Source organism: Cupressus sempervirens, chromosome 10, assembly GCF_028749045.1.
Source record: "Cupressus sempervirens isolate cs-2001-9-10 chromosome 10, ASM2874904v1, whole genome shotgun sequence".
In the NCBI taxonomy this organism is placed as follows: Eukaryota; Viridiplantae; Streptophyta; class Pinopsida; order Cupressales; family Cupressaceae; genus Cupressus; species Cupressus sempervirens.
In genome coordinates this window covers 572,472,748-572,494,608 of record NC_143127.1, presented here as the reverse complement: position 1 = coordinate 572,494,608, position 21,861 = coordinate 572,472,748, and the positions used below count along the sequence as shown (strand labels likewise).

The 21,861-nt window shown below is 34.3% G+C and overlaps 1 protein-coding gene across 3 annotated transcripts in view; it reads left to right on the top strand.

The window, feature by feature from the left end:
• The window catches only part of LOC149535170 (Haloacid dehalogenase-like hydrolase (HAD) superfamily protein), a 284,147-nt gene that overhangs the window by 162,950 nt on the left and 99,336 nt on the right, over nt 1–21,861 (top strand). For all 3 annotated transcript variants that reach the window (XR_016356974.1, XM_089804449.1, XM_089804450.1), the window contains 2 exons: nt 11,747–11,822; nt 11,940–12,012. Coding sequence is in view for 2 of the 3 variants with exons in the window: in XM_089804449.1 (XP_089660575.1) it covers nt 11,747–11,822; nt 11,940–12,012 (149 nt within the window). In the remaining variant the exon portion in view is untranslated. The remainder of the gene's footprint in view (nt 1–11,746; nt 11,823–11,939; nt 12,013–21,861) is intronic.

The following is a 21,861-nucleotide window of genomic DNA, read 5'->3' as shown; positions in this document are numbered from 1 at the left end:
TCACTATTTTCGAGTGTGGAGAAAGTCAAATAGTGGTTTGTAAATCCGGATTTGAGGGAGAACTGGTCTTCAAGTCTATAAAACTTGCTATTTAGGCTTTTTGATCTCCAAGTAAGTGGACATTTTCAGTCTTGCTTACTAATTCATATTTATCTTGCTACTTTGATGCATATTTTAGCTTGATGTTGCACACTCGTTCATATATATGCCATGAAAAGTGCATTTTGTCTTTAAAATTGATGAAAAATCTCATTTTTACACTTTTGGATTTTCCTCAAACTCCAAATTCGAATTTGCGCATGAAAACAACTTTCTTGTTGACATGTTTGAGTCTAAAACCAAAGGTACGTGTTTGCTTTGTGCTTGTTTTCATTGTATGTTTGCCTGTTTTCTCATTTTTCTTCTTTTGGTAGAAGTTGCAAGTTTTTTCCCAAGAACTTGAGCATGTTTCACTTTACTCCACCTGCCACCATTTCATGCAAGTGCATCATTTCATTCCACATCCATCATTACATGCCATAGCACATTGCATCTCATTCCCCACATGCGATTACATGTAATCTCATCTTCCATTTGCATTTACATGTAATTCCATCCTTCATATGCATTTACATATAAACTTATTTTCCAAACCCACTTACATGTAATCTCATCCTTTGAACCTAATTACAAGATCACATCAAGTCATGATTGCATTTTAATCACTTTATATGCGATTGCATCTAAAGAACCCGATTTTGGTAAAAGGTCACACCAAATTCATCATTTACACACATCCATATGCATCCCATCTTGCATTCATATCCACGAAATCCCATCATTGCCCACATGCAATCCATCTTTCCAAGTTTGACTTTGGCCGTTTCCATCCAAATACATATATTTTCTGGTTCATTTCCAATCATCACATGTGTTTCATAAGTATCTAATCCATACTTCTAGCACTCATCTCTTAGGTATTTGTCATTGTAACTCAAATCACAAAGTTTTCATAGATCCAGTCTCATTGGAAGATGTTTTCATCTTCATGTTGCGGCCCACTTTTCAAGATATGTCTGAATTTCTTCAAAGAACAATGACATCCTGTCAAGAAGATGTGCTTTAATTATTCATGTAGTCTCCATTTTCCCAATGGCGGCTTTGGAACCTGAATTCGTGTGAGAATGCACCAAGAACTCTGTTTCATTAAAAAAAAAAAAAGAGTTAAAGGTGTTGATAGAAAGTTGTTTTGAGTTTACATTCTGACACCCTCGAGAAGGTTTTCAAAGTGTTAGAGACTCCAATTCGTAGTGATCTACAAAGGAGAATTCACGACAACTTGAACAAGAAAAAACTCTATCACATCATGATTTCAAAATTCAACGGATAACTCATCAAAGAGAGTCAAAGGCTATCAAAAGACGCAACACCATGATTATCAAGGTTAATGAAGTGGCACGAAATACAGGAGCTCCCGATCTTGTGATCATCTGGAATTGCATTATCAAGTAGAAGGTCCTTCAGAACAATCCCTAGGATTGTTCCAATTCTCTTTTGTCTTCTTCCTTCTTTAGTTTCCATGTTTGTAGATGAAGAGGATGTATTGCATGAAATTGTGTAATTACATGTAATATGATTTGCATGTCCTTATGACTTGTAATCCAATAATTTTTCTCGTTAGTTAGACTTGGTCAAAGTTGATTGAGTTGCTCCTACTTTTTCTTCATTTTTCTCAACTTATTCGCCTGTATAAAGGAGTGCCCTCTCATTGTAAAAATCATCTTTGTCGTATGCAAGAAAGCTCTGCCAAACTTGTGCAAGCATAACTTCAATTGTGTAGTGTGAGTTTGGGAGAAAAGTGAATAAAAGAAGAAATTGGATTCAAAATTTTCACTAGAAGCAATTGTAATAGCGCAAATTAGAAGCTTTGACTATAATTTGTGCCTATTGTCTTTGATGCTATTATTATTGTGTGTTCAATAATAGAGCATAGTGAGTTAAGAAGCAATTGGAGCCGAAGCTATGACTGGGAGTGATTGTGGTGATACATAGACTAGAAGCTTTGACTGTAGCTTGTATTACCATCTCAAATTCACGAAAAATAGTTAGAATTCCCTTATTTCTAGAAGTCTTTGCACCCCAATGGTAGATGCTTTTCTTATAGAATAAAACAAGACCTAGAGCCAAACCGGTACACTTTCAATCAGCCTTTGAGTTGGTGTTGGTTTATTGGTATCACCGTTTCCAGCTATTAGATATAGTTAGAGATTTCATCTTGCCCATTACTCACTCCATGGGTAAGTGGATTCTTTCTTGAAAGCTAAGAGAAAAGAATATTGGTAACACCCTTTACAAAATCTCTCAATTTCTTGCTTACCTTGAGTCAATCCAAGGAACGGTGAGAAGGGGGAGCCTTCCCTTTCATGTAGGAGAGACTTAGTCTCATATGCTGTGGCTGGTCTACCTATTTTGGGATTGGATTTTCACAAAATTATTGGTTGAAAAATATTCACTGAACACACTCCAAAACAAAGCATATATCAATCAAATACCACTTCCTAAGAGAGCAAGTACTTGAGGAACAAGTCAAGTTGGAGTACGTCAATACAGAAGAGCAAATAGCAGATGTATTCACAAAGCCCCTTCCAAAGGAGGCACTTAAATACTTGAGGGAGAAATTGGGATTTGTATCACTTTCATCCATTTACTAAAGTCTCACGAGAAGCATGAGTTTAGGGGCAGCTAGTGGCTAGGCTTGGAGGTCCTTTGCCATTGATGACAAAGGGGGAGAGATTGGACAAATGGGGAGCAGCGTACTAAGGGGGAGCTGTGCATAATCAAGATCATATATTTGAGCGGTTTCCATCAATGACAAAGGGGAGATCGATGAATATTGTCATTGATGTCAAGTTGGTAATAATATGAAGCATTTAATAAGATGGAAACTATGAAGAGTTCAGGTGTGTATATATATATATATATATATATATATATATATATATATATATATAAGCGATATTGAAAAGTAATAAAGATAAGAAGAAGAAAGGGCTGTACAAAGGACTGTGACTTCCAGATTTGTCATGGCAGAAATATCAAAACATGACAAATCAAAACATATACATAAATCCTCACTACGGATGTTGTTGGAAGTAAGAAGCAATACAAAACAAGTCAAGGAATAGATTATCTATCAACATGAATATGAAAAGTATAAAGTTATAAACTGATTGGCTATTGAAGTGAAAAATCATATATAGCTATAACTTTATATGAAGAATACCATGTTACGTCCAGCAGTGAGCGTGAGTCATCATTCACCAGCAAGAAACATTACAATGGATGACAACATCGATAGTCTCATCATTCACAAATAACGCAAAACAGAAACACATCACTATAATAAAGTTGTTTGAAGAATTTGCTCAGCCCTGTAAACATCACAGTCCCGGCTGAAGCATAGACAACAATAAGGAAGTTTAAAAGCAACACTGAGTGGTATACTGGAATGATGCATCCTAGTAATCAGACTCATGATGGTTTACAAAAAAATAGAGTTAATGGAAGAATTTGAAGGAAGTAAATCAAAACTCAGGAATATTTATATCATAAAGCTATGAAGATGGAGCGGCATCCATGAGCATCAAAGCAAGATGCAACGCTCAATTAAACATCAGTTTCGACAATACAAGTCCGTCACTTGACAAGCAATTTGTGTTGGTATTATTTTGAGCAGATACACTAAGGATTCCACATCATGAGGTATCATTGTGTTGGGAGATATACGACAGTGCACAAAATTGGGTACGCAAAGGGCAAAAGTTTGTCTTATTCGAAGAACCAAAAATGACTTACAATAACCATGAAATATTTAAGTGAAGAGATATTCTTTGACAATACTCTTGAAATAATGTGATTATAAAGAGTGCAATTATCACATAATACAATGTATCATAGAAACATTGTGTTTGTAAAGGTGCAATTAAAAAAAACTAATAAAAGAAATGATTATTACAAGGGTGTGTCTTGTTGTTGTAGGAGACACAGTCTTTAGAAAAAAAAGATATAAGAAGACAGTAAATCATCGGAAAAGAGAGTGAGTTAACAGTTGGAGAAAGGAAGAGAAGGCACTGAATGTTATATATATATATACAGATTTTATTCTGATATCTATATCTAAACACAAATAGAATAAAAGTGTAAGAAAAGAATACATTATATATTCAGATTTATAATCTGATATATATATATATATATATATATATATATATATATATATATATATATATTTGTATATACATTAGATAAGTGAAAGTGTGAGTAGAAAGTATTGGCTGACTTCAAAGTTAGAGGAGTTTCAAAAATTCCATAAACATTTGTAAGAGCAACACAAAAAAAGGTGGAAGATAAGTTTCATCAGCAGTGGGAGTAGGTGCTTCCAGTAGGTCGGAGCCTACAAAGTGTGGGAGTTGGAGCTTCCAATGAGTCGATGCTCATAAACATAGAGATTGGAGCCTACAAAATATTGTAAAAGAACAAGTTTGCCATGGTTTTCTCCCTCATTGGGTTTCCTCGTAAATCTATGTCATTGTGTTCATGTGCATATTGTTTTGTAATGTCCCCTTTTTCGTGAGCAATGGAGTTTAAAGGAATTAGCCTATTCCTGATCCTTGTAGGCTAATGGGACTTGATAAGAGGATCGTGAGGCAGTTACCCAGTTGCTTGGTTGGCTCATTTCTTGGTCATATGAAGGTTTTCCTATTATCACCATGGATGTTTCTAATTTTGGAAACCTTATTTTATGTTATAATGTTATATTGCACTTTAGGAGTTGGGTTATATTTTATAATTATAAAGTGCAATATTAAAATAATAAAATAATATTATAATATTCCTTCTAGAAGGTGACTTGAGAAAGTTCTAGAAGGAGGCCGAACTATTGAGGAAAAAGAATAAATAGGCATTGAGGGCTCATTGTCTATCATCTATATTTGTTGTTGATGTTGTTGTTTGTTGTTGATGTGCATTGTGGAGCCTAGGGTTTCTGCAGTAGTCACAATTAGCCATTGAGAACGAAAACTCTCAATTGGTACGCAATTTTGAGAGTGTGAAATATCACTTGAATTATTGCAAAGTTGAGGAAGTTGTTTCAGACTTTCTACTTGTACTTTAAAGCAAATTTTTTGGCCTTTGGCCAACTTTTTGGTGGTTTCGATTTGAAGAGATAAATTGGTGCATTGCTGGAGTCATTTTGGTGTATTGAGACTTCATCAAAATTATTATTCAAGGTTCAATCTGCATCTTTATCAATTCTGGAATAAATTACAGTCATATATATCAGCTTGAGGGAGCCACGATTTAGCTTATTGCAGCCATAACATCCATTGATCTTGGTCTTGATTAGTAGTGCTTGACTTCTAAAGATATGGAGATCATTATTGGAGTTGGCGGAGATCTTTAGAGGCTGATTTATATTTATTTTCTGAGGTCTGCTAGAACAGGGGCAAATTTGGCTGGGAAGCACAAATAAATTCATTAAAATTCATACACTTGTTTTTTGCTTATGGGTATTGGAGCAATCAATTTCTAGAGGATGAACAGTGATGTTTGGTGATTAAAATTAGAGGTTACAGCTGCTATTATTTTATTTTTGAAGTCTGGAATATCCAGCAGGGGTGGCTAGGGCTGAGACATCTTCCATCACTCATAAGGTGCACTCTCCTTTGTTCTTGTTTGCTACTTCATCCCCAATCCAAGGCAACTTCATTCCAGGTTTCTTTGCATTGTTGGAGCTCATTTACATGTCACATTTGTATATGTTTGAAGTCTGATTTTGTACTCAGAAAGTTGTAAATGGCCAAGAGTCTTGGCAATGTTTTGCATTTTGGTTTATAAAACAAGTGCTGGAGTTTAGTTTGGATTGGTAACATTATTCATAGTCTTCGAGATTCTAGATGGATGCATTCCAAGTGTTTGATAAAAAGTCACTTGGCTGTAGGTGGATATTTCACATGTAGAAATCATTTAATGAGCATTGTATTGAGTCTTTGTATTGCAAATTGGAGATATAGGTTGCTGGTTGTTGATAAGTTGTCAATAAGCATTTCCATATTATTATTCACACTCAGATTTAGTATGCATACCAACTGTTTGTGAATATACTAGTTGGCTGTAGGTGTTCATTTCTCATGCTTAGATCATATATATATGCATTGGATATTGTCAAAATAAGTTGCAGATTCATGTTAGGTCATTGTTTAGTCAATTTTGAGACTTCTTGCAAGCATTCTCATTGATGCTAATTGAAGACAAGAGTCATTAAAGCAAACTGAAATGTTGTATCAGTCATATGACCCTTGTATGTGAAGTGTTTTACAAAATTTCCAAGGCCAAAAATCAAAAGTTTTCAATCAGATTTGAGCAGGGTCATTACATGTTTATTTCAGCATTTGAAGTTATTGTGATCATTAAAGTTTTAAATTGCAAAAGTTGTTATTATATTGAATTACCCCCCTCTCAGTATAATCATGTGCTCTTTAAGTCTTTCTTCAATCGGTTTCTTGGAGGAAGGACGCCCACTCTACAGTTGCCGAATGAATGTCTATATTTTGTTTATTTTGCAAGGTGTGATTTAAATTCTATTTGCATTAGTTTAATGTATGTATCTGTTTTATTTATTTTTGCAAGATGAGTGGTTTTAATTCTACTTGCATTACTTTGGTAGATGTATATATTTTATTTATTTTGTAAGGTGTATTATTTTTCAATTCTATTTTTCATTATTTTGTATTTTAATTTTTATAATTCGATAATTAATTCATGCAAATAATTTTAATTAATATTTAACTATCTATTTATTCAAATTGAATTAGTTTTCTGTAAATATGTTATTGATTTAAATTTTATTCCTTTTCTTTAGATTTTATGAATTTTGTAATTTGTAATTTATTTTAGAATTTGTTGTGTGCAGATCCTATTGCCAGGAAGTGACCGTTCTTGTCACCAGTTCTGTTTTAGTTTGCAATAGGTTTCTTTTTGTAGCTTCATCCATTTCTACTCATCTTACGACTCTCATCCCTTCAATTGGTAATCAACCATGACACTTCTCACAAGCTTATACCCCCGAATTAAAACATGTAGACTGAATTGAACATTATAAAGTGTTAATTATGTCTTATTCTTTGCCCAGTATTGCCCTATCAACTAGACTTGATCAATTCATGATCAAACATCGCTTCTGCTTCATAGTACTATAGCATAAGCCCATAGTATTATTAGGCTAGCCATTGTTAATGATTCATGATTAATATTATAATTGGTTGACTGTTGTAAAGGATAATCTTTCATGATTAGTTAACCAAATCATCATAAATGATTATTTGGTGGAAAAAATACCTACCAATTGTTATGAAGGGTAGTGTCTTTCCACCCACACCCCTCATAGTTTGATGCACATACATATACAAGTTGATTGACTCATCAAGAGGCAATGAGAATTGATATTTGATAACTTATATATTCCCTTGTGGAAAGCGACCGGTCAAAAGGTTGCTAGCAACCGTTGGTGTAGGCTATTCATTCGTATATTAGAAACAATGTCCATTAAAGAAGCATAAACAAATATAGCCATATTAGAAACTATCTTTGCTAGTAAACATCATATCAACTTGTATATGCATTGTGGATTATTTGGGAAAGAGCAGAGACAACCATTCATGATATTGAGCATATTCTGTATCATATATTAGACAATCTTTGCATATTTGTATACTGCATTCTTGAAAGGATACTATGCGAAGATTTAACATTTGCATTTGAAATTACTAGTAATTTACATTTCATTGAGATTATAATAGTACATACATTTGTTTGTTTAAATCAATTGCAATATTTACTCCTTTATAAATTGAAGTTTGGAATAATAATTCCATTATTCAAGAACGAATTTTATAAATTCTGTAGTGTCCCATACATAGAAAAAAGGGGACATTACATTTAGTATCCGATCATGTCCTAATTGAAGGTGTATAAGAAAAACAATATTAACACACACTCGAGGAAGAACTAAGAAAATAAAGAGAATTGCAATACAAATTAACTCAATTGATGTATAAACTCGATTTACACTCAATCGCCTTGAAAACCATAAAAATGTAAATAGGCAAGAAACACAATATAAGAGCAACAGTTCGAAAAGAAAAAGCTCAGGACCAGGACTATGTAGCTTCACACCACTAGAAAGGCTCACACGTAAGAACCTTCTTTTGTTTAGATTTAGGAAAAAATCAAACAAGATTGGGAAGTAGGCAACCTACAAAACGAAATGTCCTTCAAAGAATATCTTTTTCTAAGGATGAACTATATGTATTAGAGAGGGAACAAAGAAAGATTCTCAGAATTATAGAGAAAGTTAGGGAAACTAAGCCTTACATAATTTTAGGGTACAACAAAAATGTCTTTGAGAGCATGTGTGCAAAAACTTGATACTTCCAACTAAACCCCATGATAGAAGAGGATGCTATAAAATATGCAACCCTCCACTTGGGCAAAGTAGCACAGGAATGGTGGCATCACAAAATGATAACAATGGGACATTCCAAGATTACCTCCTATCTAGAGTTCATTGGAGGGCAAATAGAGTGGATTGACAATAAGGACCACAAGTTGTATTTCAAGGAATTAATTCAAATCAAGCACTGAGGATCCATAGAAGAATACATTATAAAACCTCAAAGAATATCAGTACTAGTAACAAATATATCTGAAAGAAGACTAATGTACTCTTAATGGACGAGGTAAAGACGCCTGATTAGGATGGGTAAAAGCACTAAATTCTCTCTCCCTACAAGAGGCCATCAAGAAAGAAAGGGACATTGATTTCAGATTACCTAAAAGTAAACCTTGCAATAAAGAACACCTTACTCCAAAGGAAACTCTTGCACCCCTTAACAAAGATTCCCCCAGAAGACCAAATTGGATTTGAGATACGACAAGAACTCAGAAGGCAGAAACTATGCTTCACTTACAAAGAACCTTGGGTTCCAAGTCACTGTTGTAAAGGGAAAGGACAAATTCACTACATCGAGGTGAGAGCTAATAGTTAAGACAAGGAGGGTTTGAGTAGTGATACATACTCTACAGATAAAACCTTCACAAAAAGTAAAGAAGGAACACTACTAAGCCTAGGACCTACTCACAAGACATTTGAAATATAGGGTCAAACTGAAGGAAACGACATAAAAGTGCTTCTAGATGACGGTTTTACCCACAATTGCATCAATTACAAATGGGTCCAAGATCACCATCTACCAGAACTCAAGCACAAAGTACTCAATATAAGGTTCGCCAATCGAACATCCATTTATAACAACGCTACAACTCTACTCACTTTGTGGAGAGGAGACTACATGCATTTAACGCAATTCCACATCTTTAAATTAGGAAGTATGAAGCTCATACTAGGACTCCCATGGATGACAAATATAGGCCCCTTTAAACAAGATGTCAACAAACAAACATTAAAATTCAAGGAAGTAAGAAGTACACCCATCTTGATTACAATCCAAGGAGATCCCAACTAATCATAATTCATCTTCTCCCTATTCTATAAAGATCATAATTAATAAGGTATTGCTCACTAGCCTCAAGGAGTTTCTCTCACTACAAAATCGAGAAACAAACCACACGCGAAGATAGAGATAATCAATAGATGGAACATTCAAAATATGCATCAATTACATGAAAACACCCATAAGATCTGAATAGTCAAATGCTTGTGGGCAAGCATTCTTGAAGGAGGGGAGACTGTGACATCCCATTAGCATAAAACAATAAAAGGACATGTAAATATGGGCAAGGAAAGAAACATACCTTATCTTTGTATTTTGTTTGTATGTCTTGCATTTTTGCATAATAGTTTAGAATTGATGTAATGATGATGGAGCTTGGCACTCACCAAGACATCCATCCACCATGGAGACACTTAGTCCTGATGATATGCACAAGACCACTTGTATATACCATCAACGATAGTGAGCTGCATGATGGACCAACGACTTGATGATTGTTTTTTGCAACCATCATCATGTGATCACTATCATGATGTATCACATTTCATGTGTAGTGCCATCCACATAAATACATCCATCCATGGTGTGCCATCAGACACATATGCATAAATACATACATACATGACATCCGCATCATACATGGATACATCCATGTAGATGCATTTGCATAATGATAATGCATTATCCACATACTACTATCATTGCCACATTATTGCATTCAAGTTCATGTATACTGCAGTATTCACGTTACACATCAATACTCATTATCATAACATTGCACCAAGCACTCCATTTGGCATCATACATGTATCTCCGCAAGGATAACTGCCGAAATGTATATCATCGGTCATAAAACAATAATCACCATGCATCATGAGAGTTAAACAATATATAATCGGGCATCACTTCTGTTTCATAGTGCTATAACATAAGCCGATGGTATTATCGGGCTGGCCATTGTTGATGATTCATGATTAATAATATAATTGGCTGGCAGTTGTTAACTATAATCCTTATGTTTAGTTCACCAAATAATCATGAATGATTATTCGGTGAACAAAATACTTATCAATTGTTATGAAGGGCGGCACCTTTCCACCTGCACCCTCTCATAGTTTGATGCACATATATATACAAGCTGATCAGCTCATCGGGAGGCAGTGAAGAATTGATGTTTAATAACTTATATATTCCTTGTGGAATTGGTCAAGAGCATAGAGGGTTTCTATAGCAATGGCTGGTGCACGCTATTCATTTATATATCAGAGACAACATCCATTAAAGAAACATAAACAAAGATAGTCATATCAGAGATGGCTTTACAACCCAGATAATCAGTGCATAGACAATTCAAGAATATCAGAGACAACCTATATTTCTGCCAGTGAATATCATATCAACCTGTATATGCAGCATGGATTATATACAAAATATCAAAGACAACCATTCAGATTATTGAGTATATTCTTCATTGTATATCTGACCCAGCCTTTGCATATTTCTATACTGCATTCTTGAAAGTATACTATACAGAGATTCAACATTTGCATTTGGAATTACCAGTAATTTGGATTTCACCGAGATTATAATAGTACATGCATTTGTATGTTTAAATCATTTTTAATATTTACTTCTTTATAAATTAAAGTTTGGATCAATAATCCCATTATTCAAGTAGGACTTCTATAAATTCAGCAGTTTCCCATACACAGCAAAAAGGGGACATTACAGAATAATTCTACCAAGTAATAATGCATTTCTAATATATGTTAGGAAATCAAGATGACCATTATATCACCATGCAGTCCATAATAAATATACCCATGTAAATAAGTTGCTAAATTTATGCATCAAAATGTCCACTTGCAAATATATGCTGTTGTAAAGAATCTCAACGGAAATGAAAGTAAAAATTAATAAGATTTTTATTGTTTTCAAACCAGCAGCTCCTATTTCTAAGGAAACTATTTTAGTTGTGATCTCAAAGCATCATTATTAATACTAAATGTATTTTTGTTGTTGCTTTCTCTACAAAGCATGATGTTATTGCCATATATAGAAGGAAATCAGTATTTCATTATTCATCATTTTTTAGTAACACAAGTAAATGGGAATTCGTGTATGTTTAATTTGTGGAGTATTTGCACTTCATACTATCCATTGAAAGTCAAGATCTTTTCTGGGTTTTGTGCATTCAGCATTTCTCACAGGGTGATGCATGGAAGCTTCCAGTTGGAGCATATGAAGTTCTCAGCCATTTGAGAGATGCTGGAGGTTGTAGGAAAGATACATTTTTTAGGCATAGTGACTGTTGATTTCTAAAAGTGATTTCTATGGTGAATTCTTGAGGTTGCCTAAGAAAATAATAATTCAATAACTTGATTTATACAGTAAAACTGGCTGTTGTCTCAAACTTTGACACACGGTTGAGACCAATATTAGAGGATATGGATGTTGCTAAACTGTAAGATATCTCGTTTCTCAAGTATTTCTCTTCATTTTGTTTGTTATCTCATGATCTCATCTTTATTTCTTGTCATGTTCATTTTAGTCTATATGTGACACATTAGCTAATTGCATTGATCAAGGGGAACAATGTCATTGTAATTTTTTTCTGAAATGATTTTGTTATTGCATATACTAAAATGTTTATGCTATGCAGAATAAAAGGTTTGATGTTGTTTGTCACCTTTAAAAGCTCAACTTCCTTTTATTTGAATGCACGTAATCTATTTATAAAATCTGCTACTATCTCCATCTACATCCTTTATTTTGCTAGTATACCTTTTGGCAAAAACACTTTTCATAAAGTTTCTAGAAACAGAAACTTTAAGCTAAACCCATCATCAGTTTGGAAAATCTAAGATCCTTAGGCCACACAGTTGCTTCATAATATTTTCAATGTTCTTCTAAGGCAAGCAGTTGTTGAGAATATTGAGAATATGCTGCCATTGTTGTCATTTATGTCAAAATCCTTATACTGGTTGCATGTTTGTACTTGTTGGCTGTCAGTTATCTATATTTTGGGTTGTGCATAACAGATTCATTATGTGTAGTTTTTGGTTATGATGATGAATGTTTCTGGTACATCTGTATATTCTCGTGATCACAAAAGCATGAAGGTGTGGAAAGAGGATGTTGGCTTCTGAGTTTCAGAGTTCTTCCGGGTGTACCTGCTACCTGGATATTCATTCAGTATATCAGAGGTTTTCGTTACAAAAACTATATTCTATTTTTGGACAAGTTCTATCTGGTTCTAGCACCATTGGTTGGATCATATTTCTGTAGATCAAGACATGGTCTTGGTTGTGGCATTCCATCAATTCCAAAATATACTTACCTTTTGGTAATTATGCTATGTAATGTGTGTATCATCTGCGTGAACTGTTGTTAGATCCTAAGGTAATAGTAGTGTGAAGACTTCATATTTGTAGGTGCTAGCATGTTAAACTATGATTGTAATATCTTTTGCATTGTAACGGACATCTTTTGTGGCTAGGCTAAGATATTTATTTGTATTATCATATGTATATAAATATAGAGCATTTATTTTGTATCCGATGAGATGAGAACAAGAGTATGTTGAAGGTACGTTTTGTGAGTGATTACTTGGCGGTAAAGTGTGTAAGAAGATGTGTGAAGGTTTACTGTGATATCGAGAGAAGCCTTACCTAAAGTTACATAAGATTGGATTGAAGTATGCTGGCAGAAGATCTGTAACTGGATCTGCTGCCAGTGGTGATTGTTGTGCTACTAGTTGGTACTATTTCATGCATATATAGATTCAATTATATCTGTTCACATTTTGTCTGTAAGACACCTTTCTGTAATAAATCTTTTGTATTAGGGCCATTAGCCTGACTGGTAGTGAGCCTACCAGTAGTGATCAAACCGACAGTGAGCCCCTTGTAAAAATCACCTTAATTGGTGTTCACTTTCATAAGAATTAGTTTCTTTGTGGTTTTTCTAATCTTGGTTTTCCACATTATATCTAGTGTCATGGTGTTTATTGTTCTTGTTCTTTCAAGCTTTTATCAATCTCAATTATTTGAGTGGTTTATGGTTATACTGGATCAGTAAAAGTTTTGAAATAACCAATTCATCCCCTTTCTCAATTATTCGACCTGTTCATGTTCAACAGTTGGTATCAGAGGTTGGTCCCTTGCAGATAAAGCTTAACCTCTTGAGGGAGGTCTAGGATGTTTCAATAAATGGAAGGAGAATACGATTTTGATGAGGATGGATAGATCATGATGGATGGATGTCATTGACATAGGTACATTGACATATTCAAACAAACCAAAAAGGTAAATAAAAAACTTTCAGCATAGCTATAGAGTGAGTTAGCCAGGCTTTTACAATGGTACTAGGGTTTGCATGATAAGTGTTTGAAAAAATGTCAAGCAACCAGAATTGAAGTTAGAACCGGTTGGGTCCTTTACAGTGGTATCAAAGTGGTTTCTTGCCATCTTGTGGGTGGGGAAAAAAAGTCTTGTTATTGATATTTGAGTGACCGACACTCTTGCAATTATTTCAGTTATGGACAAATACAGTAAATCTATTAAATATGGAAATTAGTTGAATAGCAGGGGTAATCTTAGGAAGCAAACAAGTGCCCAGATGGAAAGTATGGAAAAACTTAGGCAAAATCACAAAAGGATGAATGAAACACATTCAAATCCAACAACCTTAGACAATTGTACAAGATATATGGTTTCCATTTTTAAGAGGTCTTCCTCACAGAGAAAACAGGAAGAGAATCAAGAGGATCGTATAGGTGTAGCTTCAACAACCAAGAACCATCAGGTGTTGGAGCCTTTCCTTAGTGGGGCAACCATTAGTCCTTTTCTTACATGTGGTGTTGGCGGCTCTTCCTGAGAGTATGTGGCTATGACAAACTTGCATGAGGACAGTTGTAACGAGTCCCAACATTTACATGAGATAGGAGCTAGTTATCGAGAGGACATTGATGGCATGATAGCTGCCTTTGAGAACAACCTTACATCAGTTGGTAGCATCATAGTTTAAAAACTTGGTATCGACAATATCTCAAGCGGCCCAAAGTTTTTGAAAAACTTAGAATTGGCAAACACTCGGCAATAAATAGGCACTTTTATTGAACATTTGAAAATATAAAATATTCTTAAAAATGCACACATACATGCCAAAATTTGTAAAAACATATTATGATTTGAAATCCACCATATATTAATCAAAATTATTAGTAATTTAGTATTATAGTAAATTTAAAATATGATAAATTTGAATTACAGTATAGTATATAGCAATTGTTAAATTATATATATAAATAATAAAATAATATTACAGAAAATTGTAAAAATTAAAATATGGTCTATTTATGTATTTTTTATTATTTACCAAAACAAAATATATTTTGATTTTACTATTATAAAATAGAACAAGTTTTACACAAGAATTAATAACAAAATATATTAATGTTAACAAAATTACAAAATACTATCGAACATGGTGGGAAGTGGAAAAAACTCAAACTCAAGTAGACATTTATTCTATGATGCTATTGTCATCGAATGCCAACTCGAATGCAAACTCAAAAGATCCCTTACCTATCATTGGGTGCCAACACGAATGCAAAGAGTAAAGTTTCGAATTGAACAAATGAGAGCAGACAGATTAGGTTGCGAAGCAGGCAGATGAGTGTCGAGAAACAAGATCGTGAATAATATTAAGCTGAAATGGCCCTCGCGACGACTTTTCAATGATATCTACCTATGATTTTCCACTTATACTGCGATATATTCCAATATAGCCATCATGATTTTTTCACATATCTCATTGCCGATTTATTGCACAATATACTCGGCTAGGTCTGTGCTCTGCGAAATACCACGAGATTAGTGTTATTTCACCGAAATTTTAAACTATGGGTAGCATAGTTTCGATAATCACTAGAATCGCCGGTTTGGCAATTCGATTCATGCCTGGCAATTTTTTTTGGAGCTGGTCAATTGAATCACTTATTTTTTGTCATGAATCGCTATTCATGCAAAAATCGCATGAATCAGCGCAAGCAGCCAAAAGTGAAGACATTTTTTTAATAAAATGTCATGCCCAAAATTTACAAGGCAAAACACAACTACGAATTTTTTTTTTGAAAGGTGAACCTAGGTTACTTGCTTATTGACATAACATGATACATTAAAGAGAACAAATTTCCACAATCCATCATATTGTCTATATGCTTCTGGATTCGATTGTGTTAGGATTTTTACCATCAATGTTTCGAATCACGCTACGTGATCCATCATCAGGATGAAGAGCATGAGCAACACAACAAAGTAGGTTCAAGAAGCATATAGACAATAACTGAAAGGTCCTTGATGGATGCCCTTGTTGATCTGCTGTAGTTTTTAAATTAATAAACTATATTTTCTTGTGATTTCTTTGATGGTCTTTGAGAATAGACAGGAGTTGTAGAAGGTTTTGTTTTTGTTTTGTGTTTTTTGATAGTTTTCAAAATAGTAATGAATAATGAACAATAAACATGAAAGGAGACTGAAAATAAATAAGAGCATAGAGCCAAATTAGAATTGCTATAAATCGTACTAGGCAGATTTCTGATTTATAAAGCCAAATAATAAATCCAATGCAGTTCCAAGGAGCTTACATCCAACAATGATGCCAAACTGGATGGTGAATAATGAACATGAATTAAGGATACATCTGAGGCTGAATACAAGCATTCCCTATATTCCATGTGGGGTGTACCTGCTGCAAATGGCGGCCCTAAGACTGCAAGGATCACGTCCCAGCTGAAAGAATCAATCTGCAACGTTGAAACCATAAATCTGCAACCTAAATCCACAATAAAGAATGACGCACTCTATCCCTGATAGCAATGCACACTGTTAGAAGAATCCAATGCCAATAACTGTTGAGGGCTACGTCCCTGCCAATCCAAAACCTGGGGTTTGCGTCCTAGATGAAGAATTGCTCTCTCAGAGCCAATTCACAAAAACAAGTTTTTCAATATGTAAAAGATAATAAGAAATTAGGTCTCCATCTCCTTATATCCCCTTCCAACTGTAAATCGAACCCTAAAGGGAAATTACACTTTGCCCTTTAAATAAAATATAATAAAATAACATTTTCCCAATTAAAGTCGTCCATGCTATAGGAAAAACATTACTTTATTAAAATTCCATAGCTAAAGGCACCAAAAAGTCTACAGATAGTAAAAATCATGTATAATAATTCAAGACCTTTCCAACAAGCTATAACACATAGGTGTACCTGATTAACTGAAGCCAGAATCCCCTTATTACTCCAAAATGGTTATATTATTAACTTTATTTTAATTTATTTAATCACCAACTTAGGAAATATTAAAATATTTCCCAAATGGTCCCAAAAGGCCCAAAATGACCAATCAAACATGAATCTGACCTTGTCACCTGTTTGGGACTGATGCCGGACAAGATGGGTCAACTGACAGTCCATCCCTAAACTCTAGGGATGCTCCTCAAAAGTGGGAGACAGCCCCAATCAACCAAAATTGAGTCCCAATGACTCTCCCCTACTATGTGCACCTTTGAGAGAACTGTCACTGAACTGGGAATTCCTCCTAAAAAATAGGAATGCCTCCTAAAAAATAGGAGATGCACTCTAAGTCTCCAAAATGTTCGCCGAGGTCTCCAAATGCCTCCTAGACCACTCCTAGTCAATTCTTACAAATTAGGAATCCCTCCTAAATTGTAGGAAACTGTTGTCTACTGCTCCAAACTACTTGGGAAGCTCATGCATGACTCTCAAAGCCCCTAGGTTGGTTCCCTCTATGCTCTGCTGGCCTATGGGAACCAGATAATAGACCAACCCTGCTAGAAATGTTGTCACTAAGGAAGGGTAGAAATTGGGGACATGACAATAACATGATACAATTAGGTTATCGGCTAGTAGTAGTATGTTCTAGACACCTTAATTCATGATCCCTATGGTACAGTTACATTTGCTAAGTTTCTAAATGTCATAATTTTAATCAAGGGTAACATCCTAGGGGTTGGATTAGAATGAGTACATTACTCCTCAATACTCCACCAAATAAATGTCTTATGTGACAATTAGAGTGTTAGTACTAACATGTACAGTAACATAGCTCAAAGCACAATCCTATTCCAGCACTAACTCTTACTACAAGGGTATTCATATCCAAGTCATGAGCGAGGCCACATTTTCTGAGACACATGATGTTGGGACTAGCATCAAAGTATTTGACTAGCTTGACATTCTAATTGAAAAAAAAGTCAAAGGCATATTGGAAGAGCTTACACAATAGCCACTTACCCTTGCTTGCATCCATTAACATCCACACTTATTTCTTCACTAGTTATTGAATGAAAGGAAGGTATGTAATACTTTAGTTATAAAATAATTTTAGGATTCTCAACCTATATCTATATAAAGGGGACTTGTTTTGCATCTACAATGTAACACAATTTATCACGTTCCACCCTTTGTCAAGTTCATGTTAATAAATTGAGTTGAAAAGGAAATAATAAATAGGTATATATGTTTATGCATGATAACCTTTTTTTACATTTACACACCTTATGTTTTATTTGATCTATAATATTGCATATAATCCCTAGTCAATATTAATGTAATTAGTTTAAATTTTACTTATGAGTCAACTTTGGTAAAATAATAAATTACATCATCTTCTTACAAATTCCTAAAAGCCCAGGTATCCAACTCAAGAAAATAAATAAAAGAATACTATTTAATTTACATTTATATTTGATATATACTTCAATAACAATCTTTATACATTTTACAATGAAGAATCATAAGATATAAAGTGTTACATATTAACAACATACATTATCTATTATATTACTTAAAGCTACGTGATAACTAATATTTAGGATATATTTTTACTATGTATAACATCATAGAAATTTATATGTATTATAATAACTATACTAATATATCTATATTATGCATATTCCTAATTCCAAGTAACTATCCTAATTATTCCACCAACCTCACCCTTTTAATAAAAGTACCAAATATCTCTATAACAAATTATATTAAATAAATTACTAACTACTACCTAATCAACATTAATTCTACACACTACTAAGACATGCCTATTAGTAATTCCACTATATACATTCATATTAACACTAAGATATTGCGGATTTCTAATCTTTCTAACCTATTCCTTTCTAACCCATGCCCCTACTATCTCCATACTACTATTAACCGCTAACCAATAACAATTCCATTTTACATATTTTATTATCTTTTATTTTACCCACTATAGTCTAAGATGTATTACATCCTTATAATAAAATTTCTAACCCCTAACTACTAATCACTATCTATTCCCAACACATACCTCACTAACTATCCTAACTATGCTAACCCCAACACAACTTTACAAACCTAGAAGCTAGCGGCCTTTGGAGGCATTTTGGAAGGCGCGGCAGGTGGGGAGGTAGGAGTCATGTGACTCCTCTCTCCGAAGACAATTTTCTCATGCTCCCTTTAGTTTAAAAGGTAATTAGTAGGGATAAATCGACCTTTTTCTAATATCGTTTAAGTTGTTTAATAATATTTTTAAAAAAAGGTACTTTGGTATGTATGATGGTTGTTCTTCCCAAGGACATGTAGCTATCACTTGGTTACTACCCACGCACACCTAGGTGGGGTCCTGGATATAGGGCATTATTACATATCATTTTTTTTTCTTTCCCTCCAATAGAGTTGTCACATCGAGCATGGGCTTAAGGGGACTATTTAAAATAAATTTCTTATGTGATATTGACAGGGCCTTTACCATGAAATACTATGAGGATGTGACACAAGGGTCATGTGACTCTTATGAGTTCCCCCTCATGTCTATGTTTTATACCTTTATCATATTGTTTTTCTATACATAAGATCTTAAGGAATATTCTTTTTTTTTATAGGGAAATCATAGGGGACTATATTGGAAGATTATTTTATTGCTCTGTAATTGGGAGTGAGATATTTTCCCACTTCCCATACAAATTCTAGAGAGTGAAATACTCTCTCCCAGCCTAAAATCTAATTTGGCATAATATTCCCCTTAGATTGTTTTTATTTTAGTATAATTTGAATTATTTTCTCTATGCAATTATGTGGTTGTGAATCCAAACTTGACATTAATTTGATGTTATCTTGATACTTCAATGTAAAAACCAAATTTAATGGATCTATTGGAGTTCACTTGAATGATTACTTAGCACATGAATTTTCTTTAACCCCCAGGTCAAATATGAAACTAATAGATAAATCTATTCTATTAGTAATGGAGCTTGAAATGATATTTATTATTGAACTAAGGCATCATGAGATATCTTTATATAAACAATATTTGGAAATGTATTGATCCATGATTCCAAAATAAGTAGGATACAAACAATGCAGGTTCATTCGATGAGCATCAAACAATGAGATATCTTATAAAATGAGTTTCCTTTACATTTCATTCATGACTATTATGATTGTCAACCTTTCCATTTCATTGCAACTAAATACATGACATTGAATTTTGCAATACAAATACATATGACAATATCCAAATTTCTTCACTTCTTCATGGGTCCATTCTTCACAAAAATGTACCTAAATTGAAGACCTCACTTTTGCTTTACAATACACAAATGAAAAAAATTGAAGGGTTCATCTTTACAATGTAACATTCCACAACATAGAGAAAGACTCCATCATTTCAAATACATTACGATCTAACACATCCATTCCTTGCTACTATGCAATCATTCATTGCAACAATATGAATAAGATGGAGAGAGATTCTCCTTTACATGTACAACACACAAGACAAGTTTTCTCCTTCAAGCACATCTACAAGATGATCTTTTTCCATTGCTCCCCTGAGCACAAAATCTGCAAATACATAACAACAAAACAACAAGGACCATGGGTACTCTCCACCCAACCATAGGCTTCCAAAGAGACCACCCCCTGCACTAGGGGAACAAGGCTCAAACCGTGTTTCACCTACAATCTTGCAAATGCATATACATTACATTTCAAAACTTGAACAATTCCATCCCAAGGATATTTCACAATGGTTCACCAATGGAGCCATAAACATAGGGTGAAGGTGTGCTTTTCAAATGGAGATTTGCCATATCAAACAATACCTGCAATAAACAAATTTCATACCCTTTTGGCACTTTCACCAAACATCAATTTCATGCCCTTTCGGGGCTTTCACAACCATCCTCCAAACACACTACCATTAGTTGTAGCTCTTTTGGAGCCCATACTCCAAGGTTCTTAATACATCATACTTCACTTATCACCCCCAGCAAGATATGAATGATTATGGCATACAATGGAGCCCATACTAAACTTCCTTTATACATCATACTTCACTTATCACCCCCAACAAGATATGAATGATTATGGCATACAATGGAGCCCATACTCCAAGGTTCTTAATACATTTTCAAGCCCAACTAACCCCTTCACCCTGGACTTCTCTTCCCTTCCCAAAGGGTGAGTGAAGTCCTTACACCTATAAACAACATATGTAACAAAATGGAGGAAACAGAGAGAAAATCAAAGCAACAACACATTTCATCTCAACACAACAATACTAAAATCATCCCACAACATGGATCACCATTCAATTTTTTTTATGAATGCTACATCACAATACAACACCATGAAATCTACATACAATATGAATCTCACACTCCTTCATGCTCATGAATGGAACACCATTATGAAAGTTTGAAGAAAAATACTACATGGGCAAGAAGAAACCAACCTTGAATCCTTTTGCAAAATGGTAATGAATGGTTGTAGAAGAGCTCCCTCCCAAACTTACAAACCCTAAGAGTCTCTAAAGTTAGGGAGTGGGTAGGCACTCTACTAGTTTGTCCAAGTCCACTAAAAGGACTCTCCCCCTATGGTTTTTGGCAAAAACATCAAGCCACTATTTCTTACACCCTTGTCCCTACCAAAATTGCTACTTTGACTAAATGGAAAAAGTGGGGGTAAACTCATGGGAGAACTCAACTTTCGAATTGGTTTGAAAGTGACTTGTTTGGAGGGCTCCCAAGGTCATCTAGGTCTACTAAGGTTAAATTTAGACCCCCAACCCATATTACTATCATGAGAGCACTTATTTTTCACCAAAATAACCCCCTAGGACCACTTTTTGATTCTTAAAAGTCAATAGGAAGTTGGAATTCGAATTTCCCTTGATGGGGACTTCTTATAACATTTTTCCATGTGAGGTTAACTTGGGTACTACATTAGGGTTAGGTTTAGG